This window comes from Mustela nigripes, chromosome 16 (assembly GCF_022355385.1).
Source record: "Mustela nigripes isolate SB6536 chromosome 16, MUSNIG.SB6536, whole genome shotgun sequence".
In the NCBI taxonomy this organism is placed as follows: Eukaryota; Metazoa; Chordata; class Mammalia; order Carnivora; family Mustelidae; genus Mustela; species Mustela nigripes.
In genome coordinates, this window is record NC_081572.1 from 55,758,479 (window position 1) to 55,785,259 (window position 26,781).

General features: G+C 41.3%; 1 protein-coding gene across 2 annotated transcripts; it reads left to right on the forward strand.

Annotated features, from left to right (window-relative positions):
* Positions 1-1,286: 1,286 nt before the first annotated feature.
* On the forward strand, positions 1,287-26,478 carry LOC132003740 (myosin-4). Of its 2 annotated transcripts, none has more exons than XM_059379461.1 (38): positions 1,287-1,490; positions 1,578-1,721; positions 2,095-2,251; positions 3,227-3,254; positions 3,347-3,461; positions 3,953-4,045; positions 4,205-4,268; positions 4,413-4,511; positions 4,639-4,742; positions 6,366-6,504; positions 7,085-7,203; positions 7,305-7,454; positions 7,567-7,737; positions 9,234-9,543; positions 10,340-10,410; positions 10,794-10,881; positions 10,969-11,086; positions 11,396-11,519; positions 11,610-11,746; positions 11,874-12,129; positions 13,491-13,733; positions 14,024-14,200; positions 14,424-14,569; positions 14,826-14,916; positions 15,003-15,392; positions 17,626-17,752; positions 18,246-18,364; positions 18,488-18,684; positions 20,186-20,369; positions 20,449-20,614; positions 20,716-20,840; positions 21,495-21,803; positions 22,550-22,753; positions 24,756-24,881; positions 24,972-25,142; positions 25,229-25,333; positions 25,438-25,533; positions 26,326-26,478. In XM_059379461.1, exons 1-38 carry the CDS (start codon positions 1,287-1,289, stop codon positions 26,476-26,478), a joined length of 5,820 nt encoding a protein of 1,939 aa, XP_059235444.1. The 2 variants fall into 2 exon arrangements, with proteins under 2 accessions (XP_059235444.1, XP_059235445.1); XM_059379462.1 differs by having other exon boundaries at positions 3,347-3,454; positions 3,949-4,045.
* Positions 26,479-26,781: the final 303 nt, after the last annotated feature.

The following is a 26,781-nucleotide window of genomic DNA, read 5'->3' on the forward strand; positions in this document are numbered from 1 at the left end:
TTGCACTGTATCATCAAGAGGTTTTCATAGGTATGAATTAGTTTGATTTTAGAGACAGAATATGTAGCAAATTCCATATCTAACAATCAAGAGGAAGTTTAATGCAATCCAGCCCCCTTCCCTCCACAGAAGTCAGTTTCTGTCACTGCTCATTCGTCCTGTCCTTGCCATCAGAGAAATTCTCTGCCATCTCGTAATTCATGTGTCAGTGGGGAAAAAAATGTTAAAGTTCACTTTGGCTTGAAATTTTATACTGGCTACTAACTTCAGGAGAGATATTTAGAGAACTGGTACTTTTATAAAAAAAGGAGGAAGAAAGAGAGAGAGAGAGAAAGATCTAAAATCATACAAACTAGGTAAAAACAACCGTTATCCTGAAATCCAACTAAAAACAAATTATTATAAACTAAAAAATATAAACACTATGATATGTTATGTTTTTCATCCAAATGTTTTTCTCCAAAAACCATTTAAAGTTATCTTTTGTTTTGATAATACTACTTGCATACAATTTGAGAATAAATGAGACTTAATTTTGACTTAGGACAAATCATTTGTTAGATTTTCAACTTTTGTTGCATTTACTTTTTCCTTTATTATGTGATACCTAAACAATTTACACCTAAACTAGGGGTTTATTTGTACTTATTAAGTGTTTTCAATCTGGACTGCATCCTGAATGAACAAATGTACCTTTCATCCATCCAATTTTAATAATATTTGCATCCAATTTATCCATGTGATTTTAAAAATTGGGGCCAGGAGAAAAATTTTACTAAATATCTGAGTTTTTTAAATAGGTTCAGGTTGTAAAGCCATTGTAAACAGCTATTTTGCATTTCTTTGTATCACTGCAACGTAAAAAAAAAAAAAAAAAAAAAAAAAGTGGGAAGGGGGAGTAGAAAAAGAAAAAGCAAAGCAAGAAGAAAAAGAAAAGATTCTAAGCACACTTGGAGCATCCCGAACACTGATGACTGCAACTCAAACTCCTCCATACTCATCTACAAAGGCTCACAGCACAGAGGATGGAACAGAGCCTTACAACATCACAAGAATTAAGTTCCCAATATAAAGCTTTGAAATCCTTGATCCGATCTCTCAGCACCTTTGCACAAGACAGAGGTGTGATCCCTACAGGCAGGGCTGAGGAAACGGGCCAGGCCAATGAGGTGCAGGAATGTGAAACCAACAGGACAACGCCCCCCCCCCCCCCCCGGGTCACTGTCCTGCTCTGTCTCTGTCCTCCAGGTACCCTGGTGCTGTGCTGTCGCCAATAAACTCCAGCCATGAGCTCTGACGCTGAGATGGCCGTTTTTGGGGAGGCGGCTCCGTACCTCCGAAAGTCTGAAAAGGAGCGCATTGAGGCCCAGAATAGGCCCTTTGATGCCAAGAATTCTGTTTTTGTGGTGGACACTAAGGAGTCCTATGTGAAAAGTACGGTGCAGAGCAGGGAAGGGGGGAAGGTGACCGTGAAGACCGAAGCAGGGACTGTAAGTAACACAAAGTGGGGTAGTAAGTCATAACTGATCCTTTCCGCTACTTAGTTGACATGCACTGGCTCCTTCTTTTCTTAACAGACTGTCACAGTTAAGGAAGATCAAGTCTTCTCCATGAACCCTCCCAAATACGACAAGATCGAGGACATGGCCATGATGACTCACCTGCATGAGCCTGCTGTGCTGTACAACCTCAAAGAGCGTTACGCAGCCTGGATGATCTACGTGAGCGTCCCTTTTTTCTTTCTACTTTTCACTAACTTAAGTCCATGAACTGTTAGTCAAAACCAACTCAAGACTGCTTCCCAATTTGGCTACTACAATTTCAAGACTATCATTGGGTTAGTATTGTGAATTGTGATGTACTTGACACTCTGCATGCTGAAAGCCATGTGCTTAGTGCAGAATCTATGTGCAAGCAGAAGTAAGTGTACTGTGTAGAACGCCTGGGGGTAGGAGGCAGCCAGGGAATGAGATCCCTAAGCCCTAGGAGAATGGACACGGTGCTTGGGTCTCTCTCACTTGGTACATAAATCAGTACTTCCAAGGCAGATTTATGAGGTGACTGCAGATAAAGCAAGCTTGTCATTTCACACAGACCTACTCAGGCCTCTTCTGCGTCACTGTGAACCCCTACAAGTGGCTGCCAGTGTACAACCCCGAGGTGGTAGCCGCCTACCGAGGCAAGAAGCGCCAGGAGGCCCCGCCCCACATCTTCTCCATCTCGGACAATGCCTACCAGTTCATGCTGACGGGTCAGTGAGTCCATAATTACAGTCTGCAGAGCTACTCATAAAGTACATGTAGAGTGGATAACACAGAAGACACAGAGGCAGTGCCTGGAGAATAAAATGCTCAGCACAAACATAATAGTATTAACAACAGTATAATGATAGTATTCTAGTATGATTAGTAGTGTAATGTAATAAAATTAGGGAAATATATTTAAAATAAGAGGGGCCGGGGCACCTGGGTGGCTCAGTTTGTTGGGTGTCTGACTCTTGGTTTTGATTCAGATTGTGATCCCAGGGTCTTGGGATCAAGCCCTGAGTCAGGCTCTACACCCAGTGGGGTCTTCTAGAGATTTTTTCCTCTCCCCACTCCCTCCCTTTCTGATCCTCCCATCCTGCCCCCCACCACGCATGCTCTTTCTCTAAAATAAAATCTTTAAAAAAAAAAAAGAATAAAATGGATCAGTTTCAAAAGCAGAGAGAATTTTGCTTAGAGTTCTATGCTACAACCCAAACTAATGCTAATTCCAGATTAAAATTAATCCAAATTTAGGAATTTTAATTATACCTAATGTATTTTAATTATACCTAATATATCACCTCTCCTAAAAAGTAAGTTTTGAAAGCTTACAGTCCAAGTTATACCAATTACTACACAAAACTTTGGATCAGACACTACTAACATGATTTTGAACTATGAACCAAGTGACAAAAATGGAACATGGAACTAGTATTTATCTGGTATTGGTAAGTCATTCCCATGGGCAGTACAGTGAAATAGTGCATTCATTACATAGTCTATCACACTAAAGGTAATAGGAGTATAACACATGGACTAATTAGCACATCTTTTGCCATTTATTTTAAAAAGAAAATTGTGAAAAATCAAACTAACAATAGATATAGTTTGTGGGGGGGGGGCTTTAAAAGACAACTCTGAGTTTATAAAATGTATGTGCTAAGTATATTTTTCAACAATATCTCCGATTTCTTTCACAGATCGTGAGAACCAGTCAATCCTGATTACGTATGTAGATTTCATGCCTTTCTTTCTGCTGAATTCTTGATCACTGTAGTGGTTACTTAGATTCTGACTTTTCCTCTGTGTGGACTTGACAGCGGAGAATCTGGTGCAGGGAAGACTGTGAACACCAAGCGTGTCATCCAGTACTTTGCAACAATTGCAATTACTGGAGAGAAGAAAAAAGAGGAATCTACTCCTGGCAAAATGCAGGTGGGTATGATATTCATCCCAGGACATAAGAAATTCTAAGCTTCTAAAAATTTGGCTAAGGTATTTCAGAGCCATAGCTACCAACTGCAAGTGATGCCAAAATTTGGAGGATAACTCTTGGATGGGCTGTGAGAATGAGATGTGTTGCCTAGGAGATGCCCCAGACAGAAGTTCTTCAAACCATTTATTACGAGGGGAAAAAATGAGCCTGAGCAATACAGAACTCAAGGCCACATCACCCTTCCTTCTGTTTGTCTTCCTTCTACTTACTTTAGAAACCCCTACTCAAAAACTCCTTCTTTCTCAAGTAAAAAATCTTAAATTTAAAAAAAGAAATGTGTTACAAAAGAAACGAAGAAAGAGAAAGCCAACCAGCCTTACCCCAAAGTTACAGAATATTGTAAAGGGAAAGGGTGCAGGGAAAGAAGTTGATGGAAAGTTATCTCACCTTTTCCAGGGTCTCCTTATCTGTCTTACTCATTTCTCTTAAGGGGACCCTTGAAGATCAAATCATCAGTGCCAACCCCTTACTGGAGGCCTTTGGCAACGCCAAGACCGTGAGGAATGACAACTCCTCTCGCTTTGTAAGTCTTCTGGTCCTCCTTTTCCTGTGAGGACCAGCAAGCACAGACGTTTCTGCGCCTGTGGTATCAGCATCTTTCCCATCCACTTGGTCCATAACTGAAGAAAATATTTGTCTGCCTTTGCGTTTGTAAAAAGAAGTCTTCCTTTGCCTTTTTAAGGGTAAATTTATCAGGATCCATTTTGGTGCAACAGGCAAACTGGCTTCTGCAGATATTGAAACATGTAAGTTAATGAACACTAGTGATTAAAAATATTTTGGGGGGGCTATATAGTGAAAATAGTGTTATCTATGTTGTGTCAACTTCTCAAATGCTTAATTTTCCATTGTGGCCTTTTCTTTTAAGTGTGCTCAATCTGACTTTCTAGATCTCCTGGAGAAGTCCCGTGTTACTTTCCAGCTAAAGGCTGAAAGAAGCTACCACATATTTTATCAAATCATGTCCAACAAGAAACCAGAACTTATTGGTAAGAAGTATCCATGATTTTTTTCTACCAAGGAAGAACAAAAGCCTCTTTTTCTTGAAAGTCCTTCTAAAGTGTTTTTGATGACCAAAGTAATTCTGTCTGTACTTGTTCTTTTTCATGTGTACAGAAATGCTTCTGATCACCACCAACCCATATGACTTTGCTTTTGTCAGTCAAGGTGAAATTACAGTGCCCAGCATTGATGACCAGGAAGAGCTTCTAGCCACAGATGTAAGTGACAGGTACAAAACAGGAAGAAGTAAATTCACTTTGCACTGTATATGGGGTATTTCAATGCCCATCTTCCACCCTAGGTATCAGAAAACTCAAAATGTCTGTAATAAATCTTAAGTATTAGACATTTCTTGGCTAGCTGGCTCTTCCCCGCCCCCCATAGGTCCTCTGGGTCAATTTTTGTACTCCAGTAGTGATGTTTCTCTTATTTTTTGTCAGACCCTATATCCAATAACCTGGGAAAAAGACATATGATACTTTTAGGATTTTTATAGCAGAACATGATGATTTCCACAGTTCCTCTATAGTCAGATGTAAGCACAAATTTTGTTTCAAATGTCACTCTGGGGCTAATAGCATTCCCCTCCCCCATCTCTGCAGTGTTTGAAGAAATAGATTCTCTAACCTCAAAAAATCTCTTTTTGTCCTCCATGAACCTTTACTTTTATTTTTGGATCTACAGACTTTTTTTTTTTTTTTTTTAAGGATCATTACTCCTTGGCTTATTTTCTTTATACATATACTTTATACATATTTCAAGTTTTCTTTTCATTTCTGAATAGTCAACCATCTTTGATTTTTCTTAAATTTAATGCCAGTGGGAATATCCTAACATTCCCAATATAGGATTAAGAGCTGCTTACAAAAACACTTCTTCTCTTCAAATACTATTTTCAAAAAGTCTATAAACTATTTGTGATCCTTCATCTCATAAATATCAGCTTTTACCAGCTTTACCTCATTATTATTGATAAGTCCAAAGGAGTTAGGGAGTTGAGAAATAACCCCTAGTATTGGAGGTTAAAAAAAAAAAAAGACATCATAATCTTGTTCTCAGACTTTATTAATCTCTGAGCATTTTAAATAGCTTGAGTCGGTAAGCTGAACTGGGGGTAAATAATCTAGAGAAAGTTACATAGGTAAACTCCTCCTGCCTTGTCTGATGTCTGCCTCCACTGCATGAGCTTTTGCAAAGCCTAGCATGGGCAACTAAGAAAGTGATCAAAATCTAGTAGAGGAAAAAATACACAACAATAATTTCAATAAAAGAAGTTCTTTTCACAAATGTCTCTTCCCTGTATGAGTAGTGATCAGGTGAAGTTCACTGCCAGGCATCTCATGGCCAGCTGAGCTGTGACCTGATATCAGAGAGGGAAGAACTCAAGGGCCACTGCTCTTCCCCTGACTCTCTTTCCGACGGCATCCATCACATTTGGGGAGGCAGGCTAGGATTAGGCTTGAACAACATAGGAGGAAAAGGGGCAAACAGATTTGTGAAGAAAAGGAAACCCATGAGATAAGAAACCTGTGGATAAGGCCCAACTAATGTAGAGAAATAGCAAGAGTGTCAACCTTGGCATCCAAAGCCAAGGCTCTGAGTCTTGGGTGTGTGTGGACAGGTCACATAAGATCTTCACTGCCCACAGGACTCAATGGGAAACTGACGCATACTTACTGATGCTGCTTTGTGGAATAAAGAGCTGAAGAACAGGACTACCTTTTGAAAACACTGTGTTAATCAAGATATCATAAGAAGGCAGGGGAGGGAGGGCCCAGTGTCCTGAGGGTGTCTGCCATGGTGATAAGTGGAAGCAGATTTAACTTCAAATCTTTCCACAGAGTGCTGTGGACATCCTAGGTTTCAGCACTGATGAAAAGGTGGCCATCTACAAGCTCACAGGTGCCGTGATGCATTACGGGAACATGAAGTTCAAGCAGAAGCAGCGGGAGGAGCAGGCTGAGCCCGACGGCACCGAAGGTACTGCTCCCTGCTCACATCTTTCAGCTGACTGAACTGACACCATCAGGTCCTCAAGGGCAGGGGCCAAGCTTTCACTTTCTTGACCTATGTGATGGGGCGGGAGAAGTATTAGAGGACAGAAATGACACACTGCATATTTTTAATGACTGTGAAGATTTGTGGAGGTGTAATTTCTGCCCATTCCAATTTTCCTGACTTACTGTAAGCTAGTATTTACGATCTGATTAAGACCTTTCTTATTCTAGTCAATAATTTACATGCCCATATGCACTGTAAGAAAAAAAAAAACAGATTGGAATTTTCCTATCACTCCTCCTCTAGGTTAGACTTTCTTAAATTATTTTTATCTGTGGTCTACTTTAGCTATATTTTAAGTATCATACAGAGCATCGATTCCTTAAGTTCCTAATTATCTTCTCAAAGAAAAAAAAAAGACTAAAATTAGTGTGACGAATGGTTTTGTCACATTTGCACATATTCCTTTTCAAGCAAAACCTCTTTTTCTTTGTCATTACCCTTCCCACCTTAAACTGTGTATGCTATGGTCAGTTTCACTGTTCTCATCTCGTTCTTGCAGTTGCTGACAAGGCAGCCTATCTCCAGAGCCTGAACTCTGCTGACCTGCTCAAAGCCCTCTGCTACCCCAGGGTCAAGGTTGGCAACGAGTACGTCACCAAAGGCCAGACTGTGCAGCAGGTAAACATGACTTAACCCCCATGATTTGTTTGAGTCACAGAAGACCCAAGGCTCCATCACCGTGTTCAATTAAAAAAGCCAAACCACCACTGCTCTTGAAGGTGTACAACTCGGTGGGCGCTCTGGCCAAGGCTATCTACGAGAAGATGTTCCTGTGGATGGTCACCCGCATCAACCAGCAGCTGGACACCAAGCAGCCCAGGCAGTACTTCATCGGGGTCTTGGACATCGCAGGCTTTGAGATCTTTGACGTGAGTTGTTCAAATAAATGCCTCTTAAGGCCCTTCCACTTTGTGTCTTCTTTGCGGAGTCCCCACTGGATCTTCCAGACTCACTCCAATTCTTGCTCTTTGCAACACCCAGTTCAACAGCCTGGAGCAGCTGTGCATCAACTTTACCAACGAGAAGCTGCAGCAGTTCTTCAACCACCACATGTTCGTGCTGGAGCAGGAGGAGTACAAGAAGGAGGGCATCGAGTGGGAATTCATCGACTTCGGGATGGACCTGGCTGCCTGCATCGAGCTCATCGAGAAGGTTTGTTGGACTTTTCCAGCCTTCAGGACACGAAACACAAATTGTCCGCCTCCATATGCTTAATTGCAATCCCAGTTCTCAGAGAACAAGCAGTGGTGCTTGATGACAGGCTCATGATCTGATCAGTTGTCTGGTGGGTCACAAGTGATGTGATGTGTTGGTACTCCGGAATAGCTTCTCATAAAAAAATGGCTGCAGTGCTTACAAATACATACACAGACACAGGGATGCACGTTTCTCCCTCTTAGAACTTCACTCTCCCTCACGTGCACAGAAGTAAGGAATGAAACTGCAGCTAGTCCTCTGAGCACTGTCATTGATCCTGGTGATTCCATAACGGTGTGTCGTGCACGGATCATCCTTCATGGAGATCAAGGCAGAATGTGTCAAGATGTCTTCCAGGCTGGAAGGGTAGCTCTTCAGTTGTTGCAGGCATTCAGACTCTGATAACTACTGAATAAATACCAGACCTCTCTACAATCTTCCCTGGAAAACGAACCCTGAATTCTCCTTTATCAAGGGAGTGGGGCAATAATTCTGTTAGTGTTGAATACGTTAAAATTCATCAAGCAATCATTAAAGATTCTCAAATGCACAGTTACATCCTGTAACTGTGAATACCAATAAAGTATATGGTTATAGATGAACACTACCCTAAACAGGGGGAAAGGAAAAGCAAACACAACTGCCTTTTATGGAAACTGCAGATACTTGGGCCAAAATTCATAAAAATAAGAAAGATGAGAGTATCACATCAGACCAGGTCTACCCAATCTGAAGAAAATGATTTTAATTTGGTAACATACTATCTCTGCTATTCATGAGAACGACATGGCACTCAGTTCCTGGAACATCCAAATAGTTTTGAGACAATTTGTGACTGAAGCAAAATCATCAACATTGGATTTTCTATCAGTCTTTCCTATCAAACTTGCAATTGAAAGGAGGCAATCTGCTTACAAAGCAAAACCAAATTATCATCACTTAACTCCACCGTGGGGGGAAAATGGCTCAGAGTACAAAGAGTTCTAATGACACAACACGAGAAGCTCTTTCATCCTGGGGATGGATAATTTTTAATCATTATCTGTAATTTTTCTCTTCATACTTTTGTCATGTCTAGATTTGAGGTGAGGAAGCTGCATTGTCAGGAGGTAAGAAAGTATTTAGATCTATATGTTTACAGGATAAAGAATTCAGCTCTGAAATGGTAGTTTTGGAATTTAATTTTATACTCTGAACATAAAGTTTGCCAAATGGTATAGATGGACTTCTTTTTTTTTTTTTTTAACTGAGTCTTTCTAGCAAACATATTTCCCATATGTCCATGGTACATTTCAGTAGCAGAGAAGAGACAATAAAGTAAGATCGTGCTTATTTAGTATCTTATCATCCATTCTTCTGGAACATTTTCAGGTTTCCACTAGGTACATAAACTATTGGAGCATAGTTTTCTAAGGAACTCATTATTATCATCTCTTTTTTCCTACTGTCAGCCCATGGGCATCTTCTCCATCCTGGAAGAGGAGTGCATGTTCCCCAAGGCCACAGACACCTCCTTCAAGAACAAGCTCTATGAGCAGCACCTGGGGAAGTCCAACAACTTCCAGAAGCCTAAGCCTGGCAAAGGCAAGGCCGAGGCCCACTTCTCTCTGGTCCACTATGCCGGCACCGTGGACTACAACATTGCCGGCTGGCTGGACAAGAACAAGGACCCCCTGAACGAGACCGTGGTTGGGCTGTACCAGAAGTCTGGCATGAAGACTCTGGCTTTCCTCTTTGCTGGGGGACAAAGTGCTGAAGCAGGTCATTCTTAATACTATTAGTATGTTCCCAGAGTTAAAATACTGGCCAATATCGATTTAATGAAAGGAAGTGTATTTAATTAGTATGATACAGTCTTATGATTACAAGCTTTCAGAGCTGAAGCTGACACTATGGATCCTTTTGTCCATGGCCTCATTTCACCAATAAGGATACACAGATTCAGAGGTTAAGTGACTTGCTCAAGATCATAGAGCTCATTTCTACTATTTTAATAGTATTGGTTCCTTTGAGGATCCAGCTAATCTGGAGATAAGGAAATCCTTTGTCAAGGCACTACTGCTTGAGGAATTGGAAGTTCTGTTCTTCTAAGTCTCCTAAGACCAGATGTGCACATAATAGTATAGAAGCACAAGCAAATTGAAAGCATGACTTTCCTGCAGGTTAGTAGAGGCCCACTGACCTGATAGCAAGCATGCAACTAGGTTCCTGGGACTGTGTACGCTAAGGGTACAGTACTACTCTGTCTCCTGGGCACTTCTTTCAGGGGACATACTTTGCTGATTTGGAGGAGAAGAGTGTCATCCCTCCCCCACATCTACCCTTTTCATCCAGTTCTTTTACTGTCATTGTTTTCCTGAATACCTATAATGTGAGCCAATGCTTCTATTTTCCTAATCTATAGTTGGCAGAAAGATACAGAAAGAAAAAACAGGAATGATACAAGTGAACAAGTGAAAATTTAAATTTCAGAAGGAATTTTGGCAGGCCTCATACCTGTGGATAGTGCTTCTAAAGTTGCTACAAATAGTTTTAATTTTTCTATTTTATTTTTCAGAAAGTGGCAGTGGAAAAAAAGGTGCCAAGAAGAAGGGTTCTTCTTTCCAGACAGTGTCAGCCCTTTTCAGGGTACAGTATATTCCTGAATGCCAAGAGACTACTTCTGTAACAAAATTAAATTATTGTAACTTTAAAAAAACTTTTGATGAAACTGAAAAAAAGCAGTATTGTACTAAGGAAAATGAAAAATGTGTTGGGAAAAATTTAACAAGAAGAAAACCCATAATGTGGGTTCAAACTTTACAATAAATGAACCAGTTACCCTTAAAACTCCAAATCTAAAAATCTAGAGTGGAACACATTTCACGTGAAATCAAACTCTCTCTTAAAAGCAGCCCCTGTAGTCAATTACATTTACTTTATTTGGGAAATGGGGCACATTCACTACAGATCATTCACAGGGATTCTCATGCAATAAAAAATGACTTCAAATCTTTTCATGTGGTTTGCAGGAGAATTTAAATAAGCTGATGACCAACTTGAGGAGCACTCACCCCCACTTTGTACGCTGTCTCATTCCCAATGAAACTAAAACTCCTGGTAAGAAATTTATGAGATCCAAGTAAGATTCCAATGTGACTTCTCATTAGACTATCATATAGAAACATGTCTCTTTTTTCCCCCCAGGGGCCATGGAGCATGAACTTGTCCTACACCAGCTGCGGTGTAACGGGGTGCTGGAAGGGATCCGCATCTGCAGGAAGGGGTTCCCAAGCAGGATCCTTTATGCAGACTTCAAACAGAGGTTTGTGTCTCATTACCCACCCTTTCAATGTGCTAGCCTAGAGGAGTATCCCCACATAGTTCAAACATCTTTTAACTTTTCCTTGAAAACTGAAATGTATTTGAAAGGTGATCATAGAAGAACAATGGCTTGCTTTATTATTATTGTAACTTTTTACATATATTTTCCCAGGGTTCACCTAAAGCACTGCTGGATTGTTTTAATGGAATTTTTTTTCTCTAAAACTCAGTCTATCGTTTTTTCAATGATAGCTACTAACAGTTCTGGTAAAAAGGAAGGCCATGTTTTTATATATTTTTATTCTGATAGATACAAGGTTCTAAATGCAAGTGCTATCCCAGAGGGTCAGTTTATTGACAGCAAGAAGGCTTCTGAGAAACTCCTAGGGTCTATTGACATTGACCACACCCAGTACAAATTCGGTCATACCAAGGTACCATCAACCTAAATCTCTACCATAATTTCATCACCTTTGGACTTTCTCATGAGTGGAAATAACATATTTAGCTTGTTCCTTGGCAAGGTTTTCTTTAAAGCTGGCCTGTTGGGAACTCTAGAGGAGATGCGAGATGAAAAGCTGGCTCAACTCATCACACGCACCCAAGCTGTGTGCAGAGGGTACCTGATGAGGGTGGAATTCAAGAAGATGATGGAGAGGAGGTGAGGGAACAAGTCCAAGTCCCCATTCTCCACATTTTCATGGTTGAATCTGATGTAGTCATTACTTTGTTAAGTGATGGTCATTGTCCACATTGTTCCTTATTTGCGTCTTTGTTCTTTCCTACAGAGAGTCCATCTTCTGCATCCAGTACAATGTCCGCGCCTTCATGAATGTCAAGCACTGGCCCTGGATGAACCTGTTCTTCAAGATCAAGCCACTCCTCAAGAGCGCAGAAACAGAAAAGGAGATGGCCAACATGAAGGAAGAGTTTGAGAAGACCAAGGAAGAACTGGCGAAGTCAGAAGCAAAAAGGAAAGAGCTTGAAGAGAAGATGGTAGCTCTGATGCAAGAGAAAAATGACCTGCAGCTCCAAGTTCAATCTGTGAGTGTCATTCACTGTACAGTTCAGCCCTTTCTTATCCTCCAGACCTTGTAAGAGTGGCTATGAAAAGGTTTTAGCTTAAGGTTTCTGAATGAATGGTTTCCACTAAAACATGCACTATTATTGTCATTCAAGAACACTAAGACTCAGACCTAAAAAAGCAATAGGTGTGAAGTCACCAATTATGCTGTGTATGTTCATATCCACATTCATATGCAGCATGGTCATTGGTGAGCCCAGTCACAAAGATGTCTATGGGGGCGCCTAGGTGGCTCAGTGGGTTAAGCCTCTGCCTTTGGCTCGTGTCATGATCTCAGGGTCCTGGGATCGAGTCCCGCATCGGGCTCTCTGCTCAGTGGGGAGCCTAATTCCTCCTCTCTCTCTCTCTCTTTCTCTTCCTGCCTCTCTGCCTACTTGTGACCTCTGTCAAATAAATAAATAAAATTCTTTTTTTTAATTTTTAAAATTTTTTTAAAGATTTTATTTTTATTTATTTGACAGAGATCACAAATAGGCAGAGAGACAGGCAGAAAGAGAGAGCAAGAAAGGGAAGCAGGCTCCCTGCTGAGCAGAGAACCCACCCGATGCTGGGCTCGATTCCCTGGGATCATGACCTGAGCCGAAGGCAGAGGCTTTAACCCACTGAGCCACCCAGGCACCCCAAATAAATAAAATTCTTAACAACAACAACAACAACAAAAAACAAAGATGTCTATGGACATTTTCCTTCCTTTATAGATCCTTCTGTTAGATGAGACTATCCTTTCCTTAGTTAATATTTGAGTGCATAAATACAAGTTATGTTTTTCTTACAAGGTCAGGGAAAAAAACTAAATTAACCAACCCCTTCAAATGTAAGGAAAGAGTCCTAGAATTAATAAGCAAATTTTCCAAAGTAGTACAGGAGCAGATTTTGCCAAAAGGCTAGTTTCCCTAATCTGACCTTCCACACATGGATAGCTGGAGAAAATCTGTTATTATAATTAGCTTATTAAAATTACTAACATTTTGTCCTGTAGACTGTTAAAAGTTGGCAAGTATGTTGACCAAATTGATTGAGTCACTGAAGTATCACCTTTTATTTTTTATTTTATTTTATTTTAAATTTATTTGACAAAGAGAGAAACAATGAGAGGGGGAACACAAGCAGTGGCAATGAGAGAGGGAGAATCAGGCTTCCCACTGAGCAGGGATCCTGATTTGGGGCTCAATCCCAGGAGCCCAGGATCATGACCTGAGCCGAAGACAGATGCTTAACGACTGAGCCACCCAGGTGCCCTGAAGCATCCACCTTTTAATAAATTACAGTGTGTTTGCAGAGATAGCTTAGACAAATGAAATTGTTTCATTTCTTCCGTTAGGAAGCAGATGGCTTGGCTGATGCAGAGGAAAGATGTGACCAGCTGATTAAAACCAAAATCCAGCTGGAGGCCAAGATCAAGGAGCTAACTGAGAGGGCAGAAGATGAGGAGGAGATCAATGCTGAGCTGACGGCCAAGAAGAGGAAACTGGAGGACGAGTGTTCAGAGCTCAAGAAAGACATTGATGACCTTGAGCTGACGCTGGCCAAGGTTGAAAAGGAGAAGCACGCCACAGAGAACAAGGTAAAATCATGATCCATTTTAGACTCTTTATAAGTGCTAGCTCGTTACTGAAGTATTTTAATTAAAAGTTTAATCCTTAAGTTATTGAATATGAAAGAAAGTGCTATTATATTTATGTCTCTTTAGTCTTCACTATTTCTCTTTATCTTAACCTTTATCCCCCACACTTATCAGTGAAGTAGACCTGGCTTTGCTTCTTATCTCCATTTTCCATCTCAGGCCCACACTGTCCTATGCTTCATCAAGATGACAGATGTCATTAACATTTCTATAATCTGTTCAAATCTAAGGTGAAAAACCTCACGGAAGAGATGGCAGGTCTGGATGAAACCATCGCAAAGCTGACCAAGGAGAAGAAAGCCCTCCAAGAGGCCCACCAGCAGACCCTGGATGACCTTCAGGCAGAAGAGGACAAAGTCAACACCCTAACCAAGGCTAAAACCAAGCTAGAACAGCAAGTGGATGATGTAAGTGTGAAAAACACAGTATTTCCTCTCAATATAAAATAAACAGTTATGACATGCAACTGTCAATAATGCTCATAAGTCTTTCATTGTGGCTTTGAAAACAATAATTAAAATTTCCATGCTACTTGGTGTATTTTTAAAAATTCTCCTGTGTATCTTTGATGGCTAGTCATATATGGCTCAATGCCTTAGACTGAATAAATAAAATCCAGTATACATTTAGCTTGAAGGTTCTCTGGAACAAGAAAAGAAACTCCGCATGGAGCTAGAAAGAGCCAAAAGGAAACTGGAGGGAGACCTAAAATTGGCCCAAGAATCCACAATGGATGTAGAAAATGACAAGCAGCAACTCGACGAGAAACTCAAAAAGTGAGTAACCTGCTTGTTATCTGTCAATTCAGGTGAAATAAATGTTTTAAAGATCTCTAAAATATTACTTCAGAGTACATAACCAAAAAAATAACATCTTTGACTTTTTTATTTAATGAAAATGGTATGTTATTGACTTGTAAAAACATGTACTACTCATGTCCTCAACACAGCAGTATAAAGACATTCCACTGTCCATGGGAAAGAAAACTGGTAAGAGAACTGATGGAGAGCTTATGTGTTGCTCCTCCAACAGGAAAGAGTTTGAAATGAGCAATCTGCAAAGCAAGATTGAAGACGAGCAGGCCCTTGGGATGCAGCTACAGAAGAAGATCAAGGAGTTACAGGTGAGTCAGACCCGCCCATCTCTTTTGTGCATTCCAGGAATCAAAACTGTCATGAGTTGGCATTCACGTTGATGTGTCACCCCTAGGCCCGCATCGAGGAGCTGGAGGAGGAAATCGAGGCAGAGCGGGCCTCCCGAGCCAAAGCAGAGAAGCAACGCTCTGACCTCTCCCGGGAACTGGAGGAGATCAGCGAGCGCCTGGAGGAAGCCGGCGGGGCCACTTCCGCCCAGATCGAGATGAACAAGAAGCGTGAGGCCGAGTTCCAGAAGATGCGCAGGGACCTGGAAGAGGCCACCCTGCAGCACGAAGCCACGGCGGCCACCCTGAGGAAGAAGCACGCGGACAGTGTGGCCGAGCTCGGGGAGCAGATAGACAACCTGCAGAGGGTCAAACAGAAGCTGGAGAAGGAGAAGAGCGAGATGAAGATGGAGATCGATGACCTCGCCAGTAACATGGAGACTGTCTCCAAAGCCAAGGTCTGTGTGAACTTGTTGTCCCCTTTTCATTCTATTTGCAATGATTCAAAATTAGAGTCTACATATGAATAGATCTAACTGTGCAAACTTTAAATGTTACCTCATCTTATTTTTTAAATTTAATTTCAATTAATAATGTATTATTAGTTCCAACGGTAGAGTTCAGTGATTCATCAGATGCATGTAATATCCAACGCTCATTATATCACATGCCCTCTTTCATATTCGTCACCCACTTATCCCATCCCTCCAACCCACTCCCCTCCAGCAACCCTCAGTTTGTTTCCTATGATTAAGAGACTCTTACAGTTTATCTCCCTCTCCAATTTCATCTCATTTTATTTTTCCATCTCTTCCCCCATGATCCTGTTTTGTTTATTAAATTCCACACAGGAGTGAGATCTTATGGTAATTGTCCTTTTCTGATTGACTTATTTCACCTAGCATAATACCCTCTAGGTTCCATCCACATTACTGCAAATGGCAAGATTTCTATTTTATTGATAGTGGAGTAGTATTCCATTGTGTGTACATCGTCTTTACCTATTCATTTGTCGATGGATATCTGGGCTCCTTCCATAGTCTGGCTATTGTGGACACTGCTGCTATAATGTTATCTCACTTTAAAATTATTCCTGTTGGGGCGCCTGAGTGGCTCAGTAGGTTAAAGCCTCTGCCTTTGGCCCATGGAATAGAAGAAGATATTTGCAAATGACAGTACAGACAAAAGGTTGATATCCAGGATCTATAAAGAACTCCTCAAACTCAACACACACAAAACAGACAATCATATAAAAATATAGGCAGAAGATATGAACAGACACTTCTCCAATGAAGACATACAAATGGCTATCAGACACATGAAAAAATGTTCATCATCACTAGCCATCAGGGAGATTCAAATTAAAACCACATTGAGATACCACCTTACACCAGTTATAATGGCCCAAATTAGCAAGACAGGAAACAACATGTGTTGGAGAGGATGTGGAGAAAGGGGAACCCTCTTACACTGTTGGTGGGAATGCAAGTTGGTGCAGCCACTTTGGAGAACAGTGTGGAGATTCCTCAAGAAATTAAAAACAGAACTTCCCTATGACCCTGCAATTGCACTCCTGGGTATTTACCCCAAAGATACAGATGTAGTGAAAAGAAGGGCCATCTGTACCCCCAATGTTTATAGCAGCAATGGCCACGGTCGCCAAACTGTGGAAAGAACCAAGATGCCCTTCAAGGGACGAATGGATAAGGAAGATGTGGTCCATATACACTATGGAGTATTACGCCTCCATCAGAAATGAAGAATACCCAACTTTTGTAGCAACATGGACGGGACTGGAAGAGATTATGCTGAGTGAAGTAAGTCAAGCAGAGAGAGTCAATTATCATATGGTTTCACTTATTTGTGGAGCATAACAAATAGCATGGAGGACAAGGAGAGATGGAGAGTAGAAGGGAGTTGAAGGAAATTGGAAGCGGAGGTGAACCATGAGAGACTATGGACTCTGAAAAACAATCTGAGGGTTTTGAAGGGGTGGGGAGTGGGAGGTTGGGGGAACCAGGTGGTGGGTATTAGAGAGGGCACGGATTGCATGGAGCACTGGGGGTGGTGCAAAAACAATGAATACGGTTACGCTGAAAAGAAATAAAAATTAAAAAAAAAAAAAAAGCCTCTGCCTTCAGCTCAGGTCATGATCTCAGGGACCTGAGATCGAGTCCTGCCTGCATCAGGCTCTCTGCTCAGCAGGGAGCCTGCTTCCTCCTCTCCCTCTGCCTGCCTCTCTGCCTACCTGTGATCTCTGTCTGTAAAATAAATAAATAAAATATTTAAAAAATAAATAAATAAAATAAAATTATTCCTGTTATGCCTACTAGGCATCACTATATTGAAATGAATCATTTTGGTCTTCCTATCGGATTTGTAGAAATCATGTTATCTTTTGTCACTATAACTATGAAAAAAAATGTAATTTCAGAAAAGAATTTCTAAAAACCATATTCCACATGATGCAGAATTTAAATGATGTTCATGTTTTCCAAAGATAATAATCTGGTTTTCATATTATTTATGTAGCCCAAATTATGTGTCTCTACTTCCAAGGCACTGTGCAGGGCTTTGGAGTGGCTAGAGAAGTAAATACAACTCAGCTCCTTTCCACATTTAGTTATGTCCAAATTCAGACTTAAAAATAAAAATGTATCATCTTTCCCTGTTTTCTACTTTCCACCATAGGGAAACCTCGAGAAAATGTGCCGCACCCTGGAGGACCAGCTTAGTGAACTCAAAGCAAAGGAAGAGGAGCAGCAACGCCTCATCAATGAGCTGTCAGCCCAGAAGGCTCGTTTACACACAGAATCAGGTCAGTGGGCACACAGAGCCAGCACACAGAGAGCCAAAAAAAAGAAAGGCGAGCCTCCACTTGTGGACACCTCTTGAACACCCATCATTTCTTAAGCCACACATGTCCATTTATCATCATTTGTCATTCCTTCTTCTTTTTATTGAGAGACAGTAAAAAGGATGCTTATAAGCTATAATGGAAAAAAATTAAGCTTCCTGGGCCGAGGAGATTTTTGCTGCCTCAGCAAAAGAAGGAGGGAGGGAAGGAAGGAAGGAAGGAAAAGAAAATCTTAAAATATCAAAGCTCACATTTTTGCAAAGGCAAGAAATAACCTTCTCAACCACATCAAAATTTTTGAGTTATTCATCATGGAGTAAGAGAGTTATAATATTATCACATTCTTTAGTCTTCACCTAGACGACAGAACTAAACTATTCGTGTTTTGTCTTAGGTGACTCCATGGCGCAATGGATAGCGCATTGGACTTCTATTCATGTTTTGTCTTTCACAGGTGAGTTTTCACGACAGCTAGATGAGAAAGAAGCTCTGGTGTCTCAGCTGTCGAGAGGCAAACAAGCATTTACACAACAGATTGAGGAATTAAAGAGGCAGCTGGAAGAGGAGTCTAAGGTGAGAATTCTCTGAGACTTTCAGTCACTTGAACTTTGCAGTGTGACATGCTATTGAACTTCACTTACAGAATATCAGTGACCAGAACATAAATGTACAATACACAATTTTTGGTTGGTCCAGGCCAAGAACGCCTTGGCCCACGCCCTACAATCAGCCCGCCATGACTGTGACCTGCTGCGGGAACAGTATGAGGAGGAACAGGAGGCCAAGGCTGAGCTGCAAAGGGCAATGTCCAAGGCCAACAGTGAGGTCGCCCAGTGGAGGACCAAATATGAAACGGACGCCATCCAGCGCACGGAAGAACTGGAGGAGGCCAAGTATGGGCTCTTAATGATGGATGCAGAAAGAAAAGTTTAAAGGCAGTGAAGGAAAAGTAATTAAAAAAAAAAAAGAATATTTCAGGCATAAAGATAGGAGGAGGGGTGCCTGGGTAGCTCAGTGGGTTAAGGTCCAGCTCAGATCGTGATCTCGGGGTCCTGGGATCGAGCTCTGCATTGGGTTATCTGCTCAGCAGGGAGCCTACTTCCTTCTCTCTCTGCCTGACTCTCTGCCTGCTTGTAATCTCTGCCTGTCAAATAAAAAATAAATTTAAAAAATATTTTTAAAAAAAAGATAGGAGGAAAATTTCAGCCTATCTGATTTTACAGCTGTGGAAACCACCATACCATCTTCTCCTTACAGACCAGTCATGTGTCCACTGAAAACTGAGCCAAGACCACAGCTCTCCCTGCATTTTGGTCTATTACAAAAAATATCTTAAATTTCTTTCCACCAAAATGAACTAAAAATTATCAACATACACTTTATGGATTAAGTAGAATTAATTTCTTTCAATATTGAGAGAGTGAGACTATCTGGTACATTATTATGAATGTTATCATTAACAATAATCAGTTTATCCCTATCTAGAAGTCCAGAATGAGACTATCACACTCTGTCATTTAACTAACAACCAGTATTAATAAACTGATTCACTTAATTACACACGCTTCTTACGGAATAAAACTCATGGGAATGACACACGGAAGGGAAATAATCATTATGTTCCCAGTGAAGGAAACTTCTCTAAATTGCATTTATCTCAGCAGTTGCTAGAATTAAACAGAATGAAGGGGTTTCGTGAGCATTTACAGAGGGAACACTCCAGATAAGTGCGAGCTGGTGAAGGAAGCAGTACAACTTTGGAGGCTATTTGGGAAATATAATTCTGGAATAACATTTGCTGTCTGGGGCATCAGACCCAGAGAGTCAGTGATTGATTAATCATAATCATAATCATATGACCTCATATGCATCACTTTGGGCCACAGCTTCATTTATGAAGAGGACCATGTTAAAAAATGCTTAACGCCACTATCCAGTGCCAGCATGCTTTGATGACAGGCCTCCGGTTCACAGTGGTCATGTTCTTCACATGGCTCACTCAGCTGATGCGGGGAGGGCTGTAGCCCTGGCCCATTCTTCAGTGGACACGCACTGGTCTATAAGGATGAGATGGTGGTTTCCACAGCTGGATAATCAAAGAGGCTCATTCATTCTTTCTCTGTCTCTCTCATGCATGCAGACACCACCACCAAGCATACAAAAAGATGTCATGGATATGTTTAACCACCCCTGACATAAAGATTAAGAATTCACTAGGGAAAACTACAGAGACAAAATGGGTAGTGATAAGACATTTTAGAAAACCTTAACAATTTGTGGACAGAGGAGCAAAGACTCTTGGGGAAAATATGCTTTCCTAGTCAGCAGCTTTATAAAGTTCACTGTGGCATCTCTGAATCTGCTCCTGGTCATTCACACTGGCCAACATTTCAGGAAGAAGCTGGCCCAGCGTCTGCAGGATGCTGAGGAACATGTGGAGGCTGTGAATTCCAAATGTGCTTCTCTAGAGAAGACGAAACAGCGGCTCCAGAATGAAGTGGAGGACCTCATGCTGGACGTGGAGAGATCTAACGCGGCCTGCGCCGCCCTGGACAAGAAGCAGAGGAACTTTGACAAGGTGGCCCACGATGAGCAGCTGCCTGGGGGAAAGAGGCCTGACTCTTGATTACAGAGGCTTAGTTCTGATGTACTTCCAGGTCCTGGCAGAGTGGAAGCAAAAGTATGAGGAAACTCAGGCTGAACTTGAAGCCTCCCAGAAGGAGACCCGTGCGCTCAGCAATGAGCTGTTCAAGGTCAAGAATGCCTATGAGGAATCCCTGGATCACCTTGAAACCCTCAAGCGAGAGAATAAGAACTTACAGCGTGAGTCTTTGTAACCATCCTACTTCAAAAACGGTAGGGAGACATCTTTTCAAGTTTTCGTTTTTCTCAATTGAATGTGGTATTTTATTATTAACCTATAGAGGAGATTTCAGACCTGACAGAGCAGATTGCAGAAGGGGGAAAGCATATCCATGAACTGGAGAAAGTGAAGAAACAAATAGATCAAGAGAAGAGTGAGCTACAGGCTGCTCTGGAGGAAGCCGAGGTACACGTTCCATTTGCTCACTTATGCATTATAAATAAACTGAAAAATTCATAGCAACTGAGAGCAACTACCATGTTGCAGAGCTGCAGAGGATAACTCATGTAATTCAGTGAGAAATACTAAATTGTGTCTTGGGAATGCAGAACAAACAGGCTAAATTAAGATGCATGAAAGTTTCTGGTTTTCTTAATGCCTTCTTCAAGAAACTATCATACTGTGCAAAACAAACAACAGCTCTTTAGGTAACAAGGAGGAAATCACCATCAGAAAGACATGATGGCTGAATATCCCCCTATCCTAGGAATGTGAGTTCCACCTGCCTTCTCCACTCCCAGAGGCTGCTCCAAAGACAGTCTTGAGACAGTGGTTTGGTGTTGAGAACACCTACATGGTATATGTGACTAAATCTATTGAAGGCCTCTTTGTAAACTTTTAAAATTTGGTGGGTGGATCCAGGGATCCCACCACCCAAGGCGAGCCTCTCACGTAAGTTCCTTTCCTCTTATTAAGCTGCCACCACCAAGCTGGAGTAGCCCGCCTCTTTCTTTGGTCTTCTCCCTGCCTTCCAAGTACAGGGGCCAGGTTCCAATTATAGCAGGGAAGATCTGTGAGGGTTGCAAGCCAAGAGTAACCAAAATGTTGCTTTTCAAAAAGGGATCTCTTGAGCATGAAGAGGGTAAAATCCTTCGCATCCAGCTTGAGTTAAACCAGGTGAAATCTGAGATTGACCGGAAAATTGCTGAAAAAGATGAAGAAATCGATCAGCTGAAGAGAAACCACATCAGGGTTGTGGAGTCGATGCAGAGCACCCTGGATGCGGAGATCAGGAGCAGGAATGATGCCATCAGGCTCAAGAAGAAGATGGAGGGAGACCTCAATGAAATGGAAATCCAGCTGAACCATGCCAACCGCCAGGCTGCAGAGGCAATAAAGAATCTAAGAAACACACAAGGAATACTCAAGGTACACTGGGATAAACACACATAGTGTCATGCAGTCTGGGTGTAACCGTGTGACTTAGATGCCATAAATCTAAATAATATGGTAATCAGATGAAAATTTCACATATACAGCTAAAGAACAGCTTACATCTGGAAAGTCTAAGACAAAGTTCACTTTGTCAACTGAAGAGAAGACACTCCACAAATCATTTATATAAACTCCATCTGCATAATGTATAAAAATATATACATGTATATTTTTAAGTATGCATTTCTATACTTGTTTAATATACATAAAACAACATCATTAGACTAGCTCATCTCTGAGGATGCTTTCCTGCTCTAATATTTTGTAACTTTAGCCATGGTTATTCTAAAATATAACATCCTATTCTTTTGAGTAGACCTGCTACCCTAGAATACAAAGAATTTGTCATTAAACAGACTTGCAGGGGCTCCTGGGTGGCTCAGTGTATTAAGCCTCTGCCTTCAGCTTCAGTCACAATCCCAGAGTCCTGAGATCGAGCCCCACATCAGGTTCCTTGCTCGTCAGGGAGCCTGCTTCTCCCTCTCTCCTTCTGCCTGCTGCTCTCCTACTTGTGGGCTTTGTGAAATAAATTTAAAAACCTAAAAAAAAAAAAAAAGGGACTTGCAGATTTTCCCTCTTTAATCATACTCTAAGTTACTGAGAACAAAGTGTGTACATGACCCAATTTATACTCACTTTAATGGAAGCACAAGTAAGCGCCTTTGCCTCTTTCTGTGTAGGACACTCAGCTACATTTGGATGATGCCATAAGAGGCCAAGATGACCTTAAAGAGCAGCTGGCCATGGTGGAGCGCAGAGCCAACCTGCTGCAGGTGGAGATCGAGGAGTTGCGGGCAACCTTGGAGCAGACTGAGAGGAGCAGGAAGGTGGCAGAGCAAGAGCTTCTGGATGCCAGTGAGCGTGTGCAACTCTTACACACCCAGGTGAGGTTCAAGACTCTGGTTAAGCAAATGCACACCCTGCCATTGAAGATAATATGAAGGGATGAGCTTGTTTGTAAAGGAAGGAATAAAGAAACCTTTGCAAGGGTCCCTTCTGAAGTTCCGGAAAATGGGTATTACTAAGATGTACTGGCCGTGACCAGTTAATGGGTATATTTATGGCCTGGGATCATCATGTTGATTCGAAAAAAATTTAGAGTTCAAGAAACTTTTGTTACAAACCACAGAAAGCAGGGGGACCAGGGTGGTTCAGTCAGTTAAGCGTCTGCTTTTGGCTCAAGGTCCTGGGATCAAACCCCACATCGGGCTCCTTGCTCAGTGGGGAGCCTGCTTCTCCCCTGCCCGCTGCTCCCCCAGCTTATGCTTGCTCTCCCTCTCTCTCTGTGCCAAATAAATAAATAAAATCTTTAAAAAAAAAAAAACACAGAAGGCCATCTACTAATAACCATATATATGACATTAGTGGCCACCTTGTCTTTGCAACTCTAAGCTACAAATAGATAAGCAAATAAAACAGAGGAAAAAGGATAAGCCACCAAGTTATTCTTGTGTATCCTGTATACACATGAAGCCTACTATGTGAAAGAAACTCTTCAGTTCAAATTCACAGAGGCCATCATTACTGCTACTCAGCCCTTGTTGTTTATAACGGATAGCTAAATAAATGGCAGTATATTATCCTCACAAGGCTAGTAAGCAGCCATTTAGTATGCATTTGCCACAAAAAAATTTCACAGACATGAAAAGAGCAACTTAAAAATATAAGGTGCCTGCGTGTCTCAGTTGATTAGCAACTGCCTTCGGCTCAGGTCATGATCCCAGAGTTCTGGGATTGAGTTCTGCATTGGGCTCCCAGCTCTGCAGGGAGTCTGCTTCTCCCTCTGACTTCCTCCCCTCCCATGCTCTGTCTCTGTCAAATAAATAAATAAAATCTTTTAAAAAAAAAATCCTATATAAAACATCATCTCTTTCTTTTGTTAAAAATACATAGGAAACATCCAGAAGGATAAACAAAGTGTTATCAATGGTTATCTCTGAGTAGGGAGAGTACAATAAGCATTCCTTACCTCTTGTTTTGCTGATTTGTATAGTCTATTTTTTTACAATAAACATGTATTATTATATACTTTTTAAAATTTTTATTTATTTAATTTCTTTTCAGTGTTCCATAAGTCATTGTTCATGCACCTCACCCAGTGTTCCATGCCACATGTGCCATACTTTTTTAAAATTATAAGGAAAGAGCCATCATGGAAACGTTAAACTACAAATAATTTTAAATTCATATGAAAACGGAACATCTTTCTTACTCATTTTTAGTATCCTGAATTGATTAAATATTTCAAATACTATCAGCTTTCCAAAACGTAACAGATTCTTGGTTCATTTTTTACAACAGTGCTACTTATGCCTTTTAAATATAAAGCCAACCAAACATGAATGAACAACTACAAATTAATAATCCATTTTCCACGAGCAGTGTGGTGATACCGTACTTTAAATATTTTCTTGGGTTAGGGTTTGTACTTCATGCTTATAAGCAGCCACTGGTAATAGTCGAACATCTTTAGTATCAAAAATCATATTTAGGGCACCTGGGTGGCTAAGTGGGTTAAGCCGCTGCCTTCGGCTCAGGTCATGATCTCAGGGTCCTGGGATCGAGCCCCACATTGGGCTCTCTGCTCAGCAGGGAGCCTGCTTCCCTCTCTCTCTCTGCCTGCCTCTCTGTCTACTTGTGATCTCTCTCTGTCAAGTAAATAAATAAAATCTTTATAAAAAAAATCTTTAAAAAAATAAAAATAAAATCACATTTTACCCGGAAAATTTTCAGAAAAAAAGGCTAACTTAGAGTCAACTTCTGATTTGGTGTTTATTCTGAATTTTTCCTAGATTAAGAATTTTTGCCTGTATACACTAGTCAAAATGACAATGTAAATAGAATGTAATTAAATGTGCTTTCCTTTTTTTTATTAACTTGAAACAGAACACGAGCTTGATCAACACCAAGAAGAAGCTGGAGACAGACATTTCCCAGATCCAGGGAGAGATGGAGGACATTGTCCAGGAAGCCCGCAATGCAGAGGAGAAGGCCAAGAAGGCCATCACTGATGTGAGCAGAGGGCAGCACGGTGGTGGTCAAATCTGAATCCTGATGTGCTCGTTCAGCTCTCTCAACTGGTTTTGTCTTACCACTCATCAGGCAGCCATGATGGCTGAGGAGCTGAAGAAGGAGCAGGACACCAGCGCCCACCTGGAGCGCATGAAGAAGAACCTGGAGCAGACGGTGAAGGACCTGCAGCACCGTCTGGATGAGGCTGAACAGCTGGCCCTGAAGGGCGGGAAGAAGCAGATCCAGAAACTGGAGGCTAGGGTGGGTCCCCATCACTTCATTCAATTCCCAACCTGCTCATATAGCTAGTTACAGCCAAACTGCTAAAAGCTTTTGTTCTCTTCCAGGTGAGGGAGCTTGAAAATGAGGTTGAAAATGAACAGAAGCGCAACGTTGAGGCCGTCAAGGGTCTTCGCAAACATGAGAGGAGAGTGAAGGAACTCACTTACCAGGTGACCCACCTTTCCATATTTCTCAGATCTGCTGCTCTCAAGAAAATAAAAATAATGAGGCATTTTCAAACCAACAACACTATTTGCTACCTCTTTCATTTCAGACTGAGGAGGATCGCAAGAATATTCTCAGGCTGCAGGACTTGGTGGACAAATTACAAACCAAAGTTAAAGCTTACAAGAGACAAGCTGAAGAGGCTGTGAGTAGCTTCACAATGAAAGAGAAAAGTTCAGGAGAAGGTCCAGGTTTTGTTGAGCCTGAAGTTTATAGAATTAAAAGCCTTTCTTTAAGGCAAAAGAGTATGAAAGTAGGTGTGAAAATGAATATTTGGAATGAAAAAATTTTACCAGTAATTACTAGATCTTTAGAGACTCAAGTGCATTTCTTCTGAGACCTCTTTCAACAATTTTCCAGACATGTTAGTATAGAAATGTCTTTTGGTTACAACCCACTTCCCTATCTAGAACACTCTACCACTCCTAGCCATCTCTAGTGCTCACAGGGGCTGCACAAAGGAGGGCTCTGAAGTCTGATAGAGGACTTCACAATAAATCTGCTAGATGACTGTTAGATGATTTCACAATAAATCCATCAGAACATTTCTTTTTCATTTGGCTCCTTTCTCATCTTATTAATTTAGAAACTTTCCTTAAGGTTCTCTGCACCCAATACTATCACCATGTCTACTTTTTAAAGTTTGTCTCATAGATTCAGATTCCTGCTACTCTGATCTCCCTGATGTCACTGCAGCATCTTAAGTTGGCCAGGAAGGGATTCAAGTGAGAGAGACCGAGCAGGGTCCCTCATGAGCCCACTCATTCAGAGTCAACAATGTGGGATGCCTTGCCCCCAAATAAGTTCATGATCAAATAACAGAACCTTTGCTTTCTCATTTACAAAGTAAATCCAGTAGCTGCTTCTAGTAACAAAGGCGGTGAGAATCAGAAAATGCCGAATTTTCTCATTCTCTGAAATCCATTTCTTTTCTCAGGAGGAACAATCCAATGTCAACCTTGCCAAGTTTCGCAAGATCCAGCACGAGCTGGAGGAGGCTGAGGAACGGGCTGACATTGCTGAGTCCCAGGTCAACAAGCTGCGGGTGAAGAGCCGGGAGGTCCACACGAAAGTCATAAGTGAAGAGTAATTCATTATATGCTGAAAGGTGACCAAAGAAATGTGCAAAATGTGAAGTTCTTTGTCACTGTCGCATGTCACTATAGCATCAAGGCAATAAAATCTTCAGAGATTTTTCCAATCTAAAAATACATGTCTCTCTTAATTACAAATTCTGTAGTGCTATGAGAACTGATTCATTTTCAACACTTGTGAAGCTCCTCATGGCGCAATCGGATGATGATGACCAAAGTGAGTGTGGTCAGTGAACCAATGTTAACAGAAGGCAAGTGAAATTCAGCTCTCTGAGAAAATACAAAGGTGGTTAGTGCAC

Bases quoted from the DNA above. Each gene is read 5' to 3' on its own strand.
- LOC132003740 (XM_059379461.1), top strand. From the start codon at position 1,287: ATGAGCTCTGACGCTGAGATGGCCGTTTTTGGGGAGGCGGCTCCGTAC. The intron at 11,087-11,395 runs GTTTGTGTCTCA...TTATTCTGATAG, and splicing joins TATGCAGACTTCAAACAGAG to ATACAAGGTTCTAAATGCAA. The intron at 20,615-20,715 runs GTGAGTCTTTGT...ATTAACCTATAG, and splicing joins AGAGAATAAGAACTTACAGC to AGGAGATTTCAGACCTGACA.